The sequence below is a fragment of the Platichthys flesus genome, chromosome 20, assembly GCF_949316205.1.
Source record: "Platichthys flesus chromosome 20, fPlaFle2.1, whole genome shotgun sequence".
Taxonomy (NCBI): domain Eukaryota; kingdom Metazoa; phylum Chordata; class Actinopteri; order Pleuronectiformes; family Pleuronectidae; genus Platichthys; species Platichthys flesus.
In genome coordinates this window covers 21,018,652-21,032,425 of record NC_084964.1, presented here as the reverse complement: position 1 = coordinate 21,032,425, position 13,774 = coordinate 21,018,652, and the positions used below count along the sequence as shown (strand labels likewise).

The window sequence follows — 13,774 nt, the reverse complement described above, 5'->3', positions numbered from 1 at the left end:
CGACGTTTTCCCCTCGTTTTCTTGTCCTCTGAGGATTTTATTTCTCTTTTCTATTTTTGTCCTCCTCCTCCACCTTTCTTTCTTTCTTTCTTTCTTTCTTTCTTTCTTTCTTTCTTTCCTTCTTTCTTCCTTTCTTTCTTTCTTTCTTTCTTTCTCTCTTTTGGTCTTTTCTGCCGTTTTCAACATGTCGACAAAAAACGAGTTTATATAAAACACAGAAAAACTGACCAATTTTTAGATTAAAAAGTTTAATTAAATCTGAAAAAACTTCTGGAGAAGAACAGAACTCCTGCTCCACTTCTCCCTCAACAAATCCTCTTCTCCTTTCCCTCCGTCCTCCTCGTCCGACAGGTTTCAGACTTTGAGATTTTGAGATTGTGAAGAAATCGTCGTCCGAACAGAAGCTCAAGTCTCCGTCCATCCTGCAGAGCTAAGCTTTTCTTTTGGACTTTTCTGTTTTCTTGTTTTTCTTCCTGTTGTTTTTCTTGGTGCGCCCGCGGCAGCAGTTGGAACGCCGGGCCCCTGGAGATGTTCGGGATCCAGGACAACCTGCCCCGCGGGGCCACGGCCAGCATGAAGGAGGAGCCGCTAGCTGTTCGCTCTTGGATGCACTCGGCCGGCGTGGTGGACGCCAACACGGCCGCTCAGAGGTAAACTCACCGCACCCCAGAGGGATTCTGGGAGCTGAAGTCCCAGTGGAACAAGTAGATTTAAATTCACTAAGTCTCTCAACAGAACTCAAGAACCTTTGTTCAGCTTGCAAAATTTCCTGATCTGGAAATAAAAAGCTTTAAAAAACACAATAATAATAGCAATAATAATACTTTCTATTCATTTTTAATGTTTTCTTTAGCTGAAGGAAAAATTATTCAGATAAAAAGAAAAGTGTTTGAATAAATTTCTTTTATTTTGTTTCTGAGGCTGAAGGTTAAAAAAAAATGTGTTTTATTATAAGTTATAAACATTTTTGATATTTCTATTTGAAACTTAAAATAATGTTTTATTTGACTTGTTTGTAATGTGGATTCATCGGATAATAATTGCAAGTTGCTTGAGTCACACGGACTCAGAACAAAGTAAGACTCAGTCAAAACTTAAAATATAAAAAATATTGAAAAAATCTTTAATCATTTAAACAAAAACATTTGTTTACATTTTCCGTTTCAAATTCTTCATGTTCCTGAAAAATAAAAAGTCAGTCATGAATTAAACAGAAACGATAATTTTTTTACTGAAACAGTGTCACATTCCATAATAATCACATATGAATTTATGCATAAGTGTTTTTTAATAGAGGGTTAACCCTAACCCTAACAGATTTTATTCAATTAATTCTTCACATGAAACTTTAATTTACGCTTTTCACGTCAAGTCAAACATGAAATTTAAACTCATTTATTTAATTGATGTTATTCATGATAATATATATATGATACATATATGATATCATATCTTATTATATATCGTCATTTTATCCAAGATAATATATGATATCATATTTTATTTTATACATATCATAATGTTTTTCATATATATATATATTATAATGTTATCTGTTATATACAATATTTGATATATGTAATTACATTTTGTTAACAATATGATATTTTTCACTCTCGGGTCAAACGTTAACCTTAAGAAGTTAATTCTTATATATTATAAGTTGTTTTATGGCTCGGCTTTGGTTGAGTGGGCATAGCGGTCATCCTCAAACCAGAAGGTCGGCGGTTTGATCCCAGTCCATCTGCATGCATTGCTGTGTTTGGAATGGAAATAAACAGATAAGCACTTTTAATGTCAGCAAGTCTAGAAAAGATCTTTATATATACAGTACATTTACCGTTATTGAAAAATCTTTATAGAACATAATTTGTATTATATGTTTTATCCTTTCTATATTAAGATTAAAAGTGACGTGAACTTTCGATCTGTTCAATTCAAACTTCATTTAAACAAAGACCCTTTAAAGTTTTAACATAAATTCATTTATAAAGTTTCATGTCTATTATATTTGTATACACACACACACAAATGTGTATATATATATATATATATATATATATATATAGGTTAAATTGAGACCAAATATGGAATAATTTTGTCTTATATTTTATAATTTATATTTTATTTTTTATGCTATATTAACTATAACTTATGTTATATATGATTTATACCATATTTTATAGGAAGAAAAAAGTAAGTCCGAAGTTATTTAAAGACAGAACCACAGGCTCCTTATACAAATGTGTGAGGTTCTCTTTTAACCACGACATGATCCCAGGCTGGATCCAAACGTTCCAAATTTATTTCCTGTGTCTTTGTTATATTATATTTTATGTCATAAATGTTTATATTTTATTTATAATTATATGTTTTATAATATATTTTTATTTTGTAATTGTTCATTCAAATATAAAAATATATATATATATTTAATATATTCTGAATGTTTAAAATTACACCTTCTTTTTTTCAAAACTGAATCAAATCATATTACTGCTTATTTTTAAGTTCATTTATTTTTCCATTTCACTCGTTTTGTCTGAAGAAGCATCCATGTTTATTTTCAAAGTGTCTTAAATATTTATCACATCTGAATTAAAGTGATTTTATTTTGAAAGGTCAAAGCTTCCTGTACAAACTGACACGTTTAGATCCCTGATCACACGTATGATCACACGTATGATCACACGTATGATCACACGTATGATCACACGCTTTCATGTCGAACATAAGGTGCTGGATTTAACACATTTTCATGATGTGTTCATTTGAAACACAGACTGTTTAAATGATCAGAAAAAACTAAACCAAACACACCCATAGCTTAACTCCACCCGGGCAGAAGATTCACAGCTGATTATTATTACTGACGCTCTGATTGGTCAACAGTGTATTCAATGACATTAGTTTAACCTGCATTGTTGAAGAGTGTTTGATTTATGCTCAAGGTCACATTACATTATCATGTTAACATCGTTTGAACAAATTAATTAAATTATAAAAATTATTATAAAAAATAATTCTAACGTTGAGACAGTGAACGAGGAAAACTTATACGTCCTCATCCAGATATCAGACACGAAGAGTTTGACTCTATATTCTAATTTTAAATTTGAGATTAACACTTGATGAAGATGTTGAGGGAACAGAGGTCAAAGGTGAATATTTGATGATGTTCAGTGATGTAGGAAACAGGAAGTCTTAAACATAACTTCTCTCTCTCTCTCTCTCCCTCCCTCTCTCTCTCAGCGGGGTGGGGTTAGCTCGTGCTCACTTTGAGAAGCAGCCTCCATCGAACCTCAGGAAGTCGAACTTCTTCCACTTTGTTCTGGCGCTGTACGACCGCCAGGGTCAGCCGGTCGAGATCGAACGCACCGCCTACGTCGACTTCGTGGAAAAAGAGAAGGTGAGAGAAGTGGAGAGGGAGGAAGGAGCCGGGACACAAACCAAACACACCCCTCGGTCACCGTCCACCAAACTGAGATTGAAATGAAAAACACCTGCAGGTTGTACACTCTAGAAAATGAGTGACCCATGTAGATGAAGCCCAGGCTAAGATTTTTGGTGTTCTCCTTAATCTTCACCCATGAATCAGGAAGATGAAGGAATCTCATTTCTGCCTGAGATAGAAAACAAACATACCCAGAGCTCATTAATGAAAGAACAGTGGAGGAGTACGAAACAAACGCACCCTTCCAGAGAGAGGTTTGATTGGATTGTTTTTCAGGAGCCGACGGGAGAGAAGACAAACAACGGGATTCATTATAAACTGCAGCTGCTCTACAGTAATGGTGGGTACACTAATCTTATCACTGCACCACACAACTAACAAACTGCCCCCTAACACACTGTGTGTGTCTGTTCAGGTGTGAGGACTGAACAGGACCTCTACGTCCGACTCATCGACTCCATGACCAAACAGGTGAGATACAGATTATTGATCATATGATCGATGTTCGGCTCAAGATGGATGATGGAGTAAGAATCACTCAATGGATGATCCTCCAGCAGGAAGAGAGAGAGAATTTTATAAATAAGAGAAACTGACACTTTTGTTTGTCATGTGATCATAAATGTTAAAACATGAGTGTATATAACCTCCTGCATGGCCTTGTGTTTAGCCTTCAGCAGTTTTGGCCGGATGTTGTTGAAGGCGCTGAGAAGTCGAAGAACACGATCCAGACTGTTGTCGTGGCAGGAGCAGGTCTTCTGCAGCAGATCAGTTAGGCATGGTCAGCACCAGCATGAGGCTGACATTAGAACCAGCAGGTCCACCACTGGAGCCTCGTTCTCCTTAAAGATGAGAGCTGGTTCACCCCGAGCACATGTGACACGTGTGAACGAGTCGGGAGACGCGTGGTGAACGAGAAGCTGCTGTAGCTTCATCTATGACCAGTTTGGTGGATCAGTGAAGGTCTGAGGAAGCAGAACCTGAGAGGCTCCCAGAGACCTTCATGTCCCAGCCACGGTTCCCTGACTGCTGTTAGGTACCAGGATGAAATCCTCAGAGCGACTGTCAGACGGTGGTGCAGGGGCCCCTAGGTTCCTCCTGGTGCAGGGGCCCCTTGGTTCCTCCTGGTGCAGTGGCCCGTGGGTTCCTCTTGGTGCAGTGGACCCTGGGTTCCTCCTGGTGCAGTGGCCTTCTAACCCTAACCCTAACCCTAACCCTAACCCAGGGGCCCCTGGGTTCCTCCTGGTGCAGGGGCCCCTTGGTTCCTTCTGGTGCAGGAGCCCCTGGGTTCCTCCTGGTGCAGGGGCCCCTTGGTTCCTCCTGGTGCAGGGGCCCCTGGGTTCCTCCTGGTGCAGTGGTCCCTGGGTTCCTTCTGGTGCAGTGGCCCCTGGGTTCCTCCTGGTGCAGGAGCCCCTGGGTTCCTCCTGGTTCAGGGGCCCCTTGGTTCGTCCTGGTGCAGGGGCCCCTTGGTTCCTTCTGGTGCAGGGGCCCCTTGGTTCCTCCTGGTGCAGTGGCCCCTGGGTTCATCCTGGTGCAGGAGCCCCTGGGTTCCTCCTGGTACAGGGGCCCCTTGGTTCCTCCTGGTGCAGGGGCCCCTGGGTTCCTCCTGGTGCAGTGGTCCCTGGGTTCCTTCTGGTGCAGTGGCCCCTGGGTTCCTCCTGGTGCAGGAGCCCCTGGGTTCCTCCTGGTTCAGGGGCCCCCGGGTTCGTCCTGGAGCAGGGGCCCCTTGGTTCCTTCTGGTGCAGGGGCCCCTTGGTTCCTCCTGGTGCAGTGGCCCGTGGGATCCTCTTGGTGCAGTGGACCCTGGGTTCCTCCTGGTGCAGTGGTCCCTGGGTTCCTCCTGGTGCAGTGGCCTTCTAACCCTAACCCTAACCCTAACCCTAACCCTAACCCTAACCCAGGGGCCCCTGGGTTCCTCCTGGTGCAGGGGCCCCTTGGTTCCTTCTGGTGCAGGGGCCCCTTGGTTCCTCCTGGTGCTGTGGCCCTTGAGTTCCTCTTGGTGCAGTGGACCATGGGTTCCTTCTGGTGCAGTGATGCCATTGACTGACCCTTGTGTTCCTCTGACCTAAATCTTGTTGAGCAACCATTGGAAGTCATGTGTTGGTGCATCAGATGCCACCAAGTCCGTCCACAGTCTGGGAGGTTATGATCCAGGTCTGGGAGGTTATGATCCAGGTCTGGGAGGTGATGATCCAGGTCTGGGAGGTTATGATCCAGGTCTGGGAGGTGATGATCCAGGTCTGGGAGGTGGTTTCAGCTTGATACTGGGATGTGGGATGTTCAGTTTGGGTTTGAATCCAGTCCTCAGTGGTTGATGGTTTTAGTTTCCATTGGTCGTTGTTACGTTATTTTGTTATTAACTAATTATGCAATGTTCAGCTGTAAAGATTTTCAACTTGAATCATTCATCAAGGTCTGTGATTTAAGTTTTCCCTTCATTTTTATGCGCAGTATATATATTGAGATATATATATATATACATACACTGTATGTATATATATATAAATATAGATATAATTATCAGGACTATATAAAATTATAGAAGTCATTTTAATCCCCAAATTGTAGAATGGACAAATATAAAACTCTCCACTTATATAAAGTTTTCTCCTCGTATATTTCTCACATTATTATATGATTTTAACATTTTACATCTGGTAAATTTATTTTTTATTTTCAATTAAATCTATTTAGTTGTTATTTATTTTTTATAAGTGAAGATTAAAGTTTGCTCTTTAAAATAAAAGTCATTCTGTTTTAAATGGGAAACTTTATTTTTACAGTCAGAACAAAGAGAACTGTGAATTGTAACTTCTATTATAAATAAAGTGGGTTTAAAAAACACACTGTGATCTGATTGTCTTTGCAACGGGCTCTCCTTTCCTAACTCCTTTCCTAACTCCTTTCCTAATTCCTTCCCATCTTTCCTTGGCCTTTGTGACGTTTTTCCATCGTGTTCAAGGAATAGTGGTCAGGAAAGGAGAATAGTTGGACTTTGCAAACTCACCCCTGCTTCCTGTTTCACACCTGCTTCTTTGGCATCTACTTCCTGTGTGTTTCAGGCGATCATCTATGAAGGTCAGGACAAGAACCCAGAGATGTGCAGAGTTCTGCTCACACATGAGATCATGTGCAGGTGAGAAACACCTGAACACAACACCTGTCAGGAGATGAAATCCATCACATCATCTTTGGAGAGAAACACTTTTTCCTTCTGTATTAATCACCACACGAGAAACACTAAACCATACACACAAGAAATAACAGAACGGAAACCAACACACTATCAGTGCTAATCTATATTGTTTTTAGTTTTATATTTTTCTTTTCTTCAGTCATCTTGTTTCTAACAATAATCATTTAAATGGTCCAATCTCTGAACTCACACTTCCCCTGTGACACTAATTTGCTGATTGAAAAGTCATCGCACAAAAGAATTTAGTCTTAAAGGGCTTTTATCAGGCTCCAGGAAAGATGTGAAGGAGAAGCTTAGAGTTAGGAAAGGTATTAGGAAAGGAGTTAGGAAAGGAGAACCGGTAGGATTCTACTTACACTCTAGGTTTTTTCATTGAAAACAGAGGATAAGCACAGACAGAACAGTTCTCTGGGCTCTGACAGTTTGAATAAAGTTTCCTGTTTTAAATGACTCGTTCTGAGAAAAGATATTTTCAGTTCATACAGAAAAAATATTTAATATTAGTTACTCACAGAAATAACAATAAAACTGATTTCATTCAAAAGAGAAAAATACAAACAACTGAAATGTTTGAATAATATAATAATGTAAGAAATATACGAGTGCTAGAGTTAGAGACCTGAACAGGAAACATGTTTGACGCCTGTGACCTTTGACCTGACAGGACACATCTATGGTTTAATACTGTAAAACTGAAGCTGTTTAATTTAGGAGAAAAAAACTGTTTTATTATAACTATTATAAAACCATAACAATACCTTGGATGTATATATGTTTGTTTCAGTCGCTGCTGTGATAAGAAGAGCTGTGGAAACAGAAATGAAACCCCGTCAGACCCTGTCATCATCGACAGGTAACACACACACACACACACTCCTGCAATGCATGTTGATCACCTCTCTCTCCCACACTTTACTTTTAGAGGAGCATATTTTTCTTCTGCCTGGGCTGTGATTTATACAGCTGTGTTATCACAGTTCAAAGCTGCTGTATAAATCTGTCTGTTTATAATTCAGTGTTGTGATAACTGTCCACATACAAAGCGTCACACACATGATCAATCATCATTTGCGATTGTTCAGTCAGACGTTGTGCGGCAGCATCTTGTGTGTGTGTGAGTCGTTCTTCAGTTCAGGTGTAGAGGAGAATGAATATATCGTTTACACACAAACAAGACAAATCCGTTTCAGTCAGTCTGAGCAGTCATGATCGAGGGGTGGAGCCATGCTATCGAGGCTCCGCCTATACAGACATTTGACCAATCCTGAGTCAGTCTCAGCTGTCAATCATCATGAGTGTCTGTTTTTCTATCGTCAAATAACTAATTTAATCCAAAGTTATTGACTTTGTAAAATGACAGAAACCATCTTTGACAAACATTTATTTAACGTCTATTTCGATTTTTTTACATTGGTCCACGTCCCATCCGTTCAGGTGTGTGTGTGTGCGGTTATGTAGTTAGTTAGCTAGTTAGCTAGTTAGCTAGTTAGTTAGAAGATGATTTGGTCTGAGTGGGAGGAAATCCCCCCTCTGCTTCCCCTCTCCTCAACCCTCTCCTCCTCCCTCCCCGCTCCCCTCTTCTCTCCCATGAGGAATCATACTCTTTCCCCTCCTCCTTTCTTCACCCCTCCTCCTCCTCTACTTTCATCCTCCCCCTGAGTATTAATCTCATTCTTCCCCCCTTGTCTCTCTCTCTCTCTCTCTCTCTCTCTCTCTCTCTCTCTCTCTCTTCTCTGTGGTAGTGGGGGTGGTTGGATGGGGTGATGGAGGTGTGGAGGTATAAGTGGATGGCTGTGACTCCGGCAGCTCTTTGAAAAGAGAAGTGGTCATATTACCGCTGCTCTTTTTTCTTCCCCTGCCTCGGTGAAATGCATGATGGGAAGGTCTCCTGTGTTTTTGTCGGCGTCCACTGAACAGGAAACGTGTCCGGGTCAGACAGCAGCCTCACGTCTCCATAGAAATGTCCACATAAAGCTTGAGTTCTCTGTGAATTAGGTTTTATTTGTATTAGTTATTCAAGGAGACGAGATGTTCAGGTCACAGCTCGAGGTTGATCATTGGACCAAACACTTCCTGTCTTCAAACACTGGACCACCATCTTTAACGTTGTCAAGTTCCTTCACTGACGTCCGGAACTTCCTGTTCTTGCCCACATTAAAATCAAACACGTTGTTTCAGCTGATCAGTGACACTTTGAAAAGTCTGTGAAACTGTGACGTTCCTCGAGAAAATCAAGCTCTCATCTTTTCCCACTGTCGTGCTGAATACAGATGTGAGAATCTTTTTTTATGTGGGGGGGGGGGGGGGGGTTCTGCAGCGTCTCTGGTGTCTGCAGCGTTGGATTATGGGTAGACGACGTGCTGTCAGTCAGGTGGCGGGCGGAGGTGTGATTTGACTCTCATGCTGAAGGTGGGTTTTGGAGAGAATCTCATTACTGGCCGTGTTTCAGGGTGACTGACAGCAGAATAATGTTTGGGGCCCCCAGGGGCCCCCGGCCGGCTAAATGTTAAATGTATGAATTTATGAGAATGTTTTTCTTCCTGGAAAATGAAGTCAGAGTTTGACCCTTAACACGTCATCTGATACACAACGCAATATTTAAATAAGATGCCGAAGATTCTTAGCAAAACCATCGTCCACAGAAAAAATAAGTTTCCACTTCTACACACGGAGAAGAAAAAGAAAAGGAGAGATGCAGTGAATCGCTCGTCCTCTAACTGGTATTTAGCAGGTGTGTGTGTGTTTGTGTGTTTGTGTGTGTGTTTCAGTATTGATTGTCAGTAAGCGTTTCCGGTAGCGACTCATCTCCATTGATTAACAATTTCAATCAGCACAGTGTTGTTATCTCTGTTGGTGTTTTAGCTTCACGTTACTTCAGATACACAACCAACAGCAGTGCCTATTGTTCTACTTAAGGTGGGTTAGGGTCAGGGTTAGGGTTAGGGTTAGGGTTAGGGTTAGGGTTAGGGTTAGGGTTAGGGTTAGGGTTATGAGTTTCTGTTAACGTTCTGTTCAGCTCAAAGAAAACCAAATGAGTTTTCATGGCAACAACGTCACCTGTCAGTCAACCAGCAGCAGTTCCACGTCCTCTGATGATGTCATTGACGTTAACTTCAGCTTCTCCTCGTTTCTATCAATCAACTTTGACCCGTCTTTAAAGTTATTATTGTCTTTGTAGTTTTTGTTTTTGTTAAGTAATGTTCGGGGTCAGAAGGTTGTTGGTTTGAGTCCTGGTTTGTGCTCCTCTTGTGGAGCAGTTGATGGAGCTTGTTGTTTCCAGTGGGGACAATGTTCAGAAGCGGAGGAACTCACGTTTAGAGGGTTAGGGTTACTGTTATTCCCCCTCCACACCTCCTCTTCCTCCTCTTCCTCCTCTTCCTCCTCTCCATCCTCTTCTTCACTCTCATGAATTGTCTCTTTTCATTTTCTGTGAACAGAGAGATGATGGACTCTTCATTATCTCATTTAATTATCTCCCCTGATCACCTCCTCCTCTACACCAGGAGCAGGCTTGTATGTGTGTGACAGTGAATGTGATATTCTGTGTGTCTGTGTGTATGTGTTACAGCGAGTGTGTGTGTTTAACAATGTGTTTGTGTGTGAATGTGTGTGTGTGTTTATGGGTTACGGTGTGTGTATGTGTTACGGTGTGTTTGTGTGTGTAAGTGTGTGTGTATGTGTTACGGTGTGTGTGTGATTTTGTTTGTTAAGATCAAATTAAAAGTATTTATTTTTGATAAAGTGACTGACAGCTCAATCAGCTAGTTAATCAATTAACTTCCTGATGGTGATTGACAGTCAGTGACTCGTTGATTCAGACTGAAACAATCATTTTCCTCTTTCAATGTATCGAAGTCTTAAGACATAAAAAAAAACATTATTCATATAAATAATGTCATTGACACGAAACATGACAGACGAGCCAGACTCAGGAGAACCAATCAGAGTGAAGATGAAGAGCAGATGCTGTAAAGTAAAGATGAACCTGAACAGTGGAAATGACTCGAATCAGATTAACAGACTGAGCTGCTACCAGCACGTAAATCTCTCTCACACACACACACACACACACACACACACACACACACACACACACACACACATACACATACACACACACACATACACACACACATACACACACACACACACACTGTGACATTACATTACCTTCAGTATAATTCCTCCTCACACTATGACTACATTTTCTACCTCATAGAGCAGATTAACTCCAGCACGGTGTGTCTCAGCGTGTGTGTGTGAGAGAGAGAGTGTGTGTCTGTGTCTGTGTGTGTGACCTTTTTTTCCAGAGGAGATAAATTTGCAGTGCGTCCTAATTTCCTGCTCATAAATATAAGGGAGTAATAGTGTGTGTGTGTGTGTGTGTTTGTGTGTGTGTGTGTTCTTCCCTACTTATCACATAACAAATTGAAAGCCTAATCTGTCCTGCGTGTAGATTTACAACCTCGATCACTGAGGGGGGGGAGAAAAAAATGTAGAGATGAGTGAGGAGTGAAGGAAACAAGGAGTAACGGTGGAGTGAAGGAGGGATGAAGAAGCAGTGAAGGGAAGATGAAGGTGTGAATAATAGTTTGTGTCTGAAGGTAAAGTGTACGAAGCTTGTTCACCTGTTATCAGATTAAATCACCATGTTAACTTATGATGAACGACTTCAGGTCGGCGGCTTTTCACGCAGCTGTGTCGCAGGACTCGTTTTCATTCATGCTTCCCCAAGTGCTGCCGCTGCGCCTCTTACAAAGCAGCTCCCCGCCAGACCACTAGGCGGAGTAATGTTTTTTGTCGAAGACGACCTCATCAAATGACCACAAATGTGTTCCGTTGCCTAGATACAGGGGGTGTCTCACATTACCCCGCTCTCCCTACCGGTCATGATCCTCCTGCAGGTTCTCCTACGGAAACCTTGTTACGACTTTTACTTCCTCTAGATAGTCAAGTCTGATCGTCTTCTCGGCGCTCCGCCAGGGCCGTTACCAACTCGGGCGGGGCCGATCCGAGGACCTCACTAAACCAACCAATCGGTAGTAGCGACGGCGGTGTTACAAAGGGCGGGGCCTCAGCAGCCTGTGAAAGACTGTTGAGTGTTGCAGGGCTCATCTTCAGACCAGGTAGAGCATAGACTCGAATAACTCTGAGAACCTGCTGCTGTTGTGACTGAACAGAGTCGATCAGTAGTGTTGTTGTTCATACAGGATTTAGTCCAAAGGTCTCAAGGTCTCTTCCAATAAAGGTTATTGATAACATTCCACTGAAGTTTGACTTTTTGCACTATTACAATACTTATTGGCAACTAGTTGTCATGTTGGCAACGCATGTTAATGCTCAGTAGTACACATATGGTACTTTAATCACACTGACTCCGCATCACACTGACTCTGCTGACCCCCCCCCCCCCCATCCACCCTTGCACATCATTTATAACTTTATATTACTGGCACTATCACCAATCTCTGCACCTTAAAACCGCACGTAACTCTTTAACTGTATATATTGTTGTTTTTTTGTATTGTTATATTGTTCGCTATTGTTGTTTTTAATTTGTTGTTTGTAAAGTGCACCAACCACACCAAGGCAATTTCCTATATGTGCAAATATACATGGCAATAAAAAGAATTTTGATTCTGATAATGTATTTGCATTAAAAAATTCCCCTTACATTAATTTTACTTTTATACTTTAAGTAGTTTTGAAACCAGTACTTTTACACTTTTACTTAACAAAAAATCTTGAGTTGATACTTCAACTTCTACAGAAGTATTTTTAAACCCTGGTATCTATACTTCTACTTGAGTAATGAATGGGAATACTTTTGACACCTCTGCATGTGACCACTTAACCTGGTTGAGATTGTTAGGTCAAGTTCAGCTGGATAACTGACAGATATCCTTGATATGTTAAACTCATTTTCAAGAACAGGCCCCTGGGTTACACACTGACAAGAGGCTTTAAAGGAATAGTTCACTGAAGAAGGAAAATTCACCCATTATCTACTAGTTTCATTTAATAGCATCTAAATGTCTCTGATATCCTCCTCGGATGTTCGCGCACACACACATTGTTTTGTGGATTCAAACCCTTCACTGTACTTCAGTGCTCGTCCTCCAACCAGAAGGTCGGCAGTTCGATTCCAGTCTTCCCCATCTGCATGCCGAAGTGTCCTTGGGCAAGATACTGAACCCCTGAAATGGCTCCTCATCGATGTTAAATGCACAAATTTGAAGTCTCTTTGGATTTGTAATTTAATAATGAGGGGATTTTCATTTTTGGGTGAACTATCCCTTTAACCAAGATGTGTTACATTCTGCTGCTGAAAGAGATAAAAATAATATAAACAACAAAGGTAAAACCAACAGTAAACATTTGATCAAACACAGAACATGTGTTCAGAGTATGTGTGTGCATGTGTGTGGGAATGCTGTGTAATCAATACCCTCAGAAAGTGAAACCATTGTATAGAAACATGTTCCCTCATCGCGGGAGAACAAACTCTAATCTGATGAAAACCTTCTGATTGTGTGTGTGTGTGTGTGTGTGTGTGTGTGTGTGTGTGTTCTGATGCAGGTTCTTCTTGAAGTTCTTCCTCAAGTGTAACCAGAACTGTCTGAAGAACGCTGGGAACCCACGAGACATGAGGAGGTTTCAGGTACCACACACACACACACACACACACACGCACACACACACACACACACACCCTTCCTCTCCCCTGCGCAGGGCGAGCTGACAGGATGTTCAGTCCAGTCAGTGGGAGGAGGGAGACGGGGCGAGCGAGAGAGAGAGACAGGTGAAGCCGGTTGACGTGGCGACAGCAGGGTGAAGGATGTTCTTGTTAGTCACCGTGGCGACAGAAAGGACCCGCCCTCTGTGTGACCTTCTGCTCCATCGCCATGGATCAACGACAACAACCTCGCCATGGCAACCAGCCGGGAGTGATGAATGACCACAGCTGATTGGATGTCAGAGTCTGAGAGAGACTGTGACATCACAGACAGGGGGGGCCGGGGCACTTTATAGTTTCAAATGAAAAGTAAATAATTATTTACAGAATCCACATGGAGATGAGGTTAGTCCCGTTGAAGCTCTGAGATCATTCCTCTGTCCCCAGG

General features: G+C 41.7%; 1 protein-coding gene across 3 annotated transcripts in view; it reads left to right on the top strand.

Annotated features, from left to right (window-relative positions):
* Positions 1 to 528: 528 nt before the first annotated feature.
* LOC133976175 (transcription factor COE3-like) overlaps positions 529 to 13,774 on the top strand; it is a 27,141-nt gene continuing 13,895 nt past the window's right edge. For all 3 annotated transcript variants that reach the window (XM_062414311.1, XM_062414310.1, XM_062414309.1), the window contains exons 1-8: positions 529 to 650; positions 3,253 to 3,409; positions 3,731 to 3,794; positions 3,870 to 3,925; positions 6,517 to 6,590; positions 7,435 to 7,503; positions 13,230 to 13,311; position 13,774. The exon at position 13,774 is cut by the window's right edge and continues 117 nt beyond it. In XM_062414311.1, coding sequence (XP_062270295.1) covers positions 529 to 650; positions 3,253 to 3,409; positions 3,731 to 3,794; positions 3,870 to 3,925; positions 6,517 to 6,590; positions 7,435 to 7,503; positions 13,230 to 13,311; position 13,774 — 625 coding nt within the window. The remainder of the gene's footprint in view (positions 651 to 3,252; positions 3,410 to 3,730; positions 3,795 to 3,869; positions 3,926 to 6,516; positions 6,591 to 7,434; positions 7,504 to 13,229; positions 13,312 to 13,773) is intronic.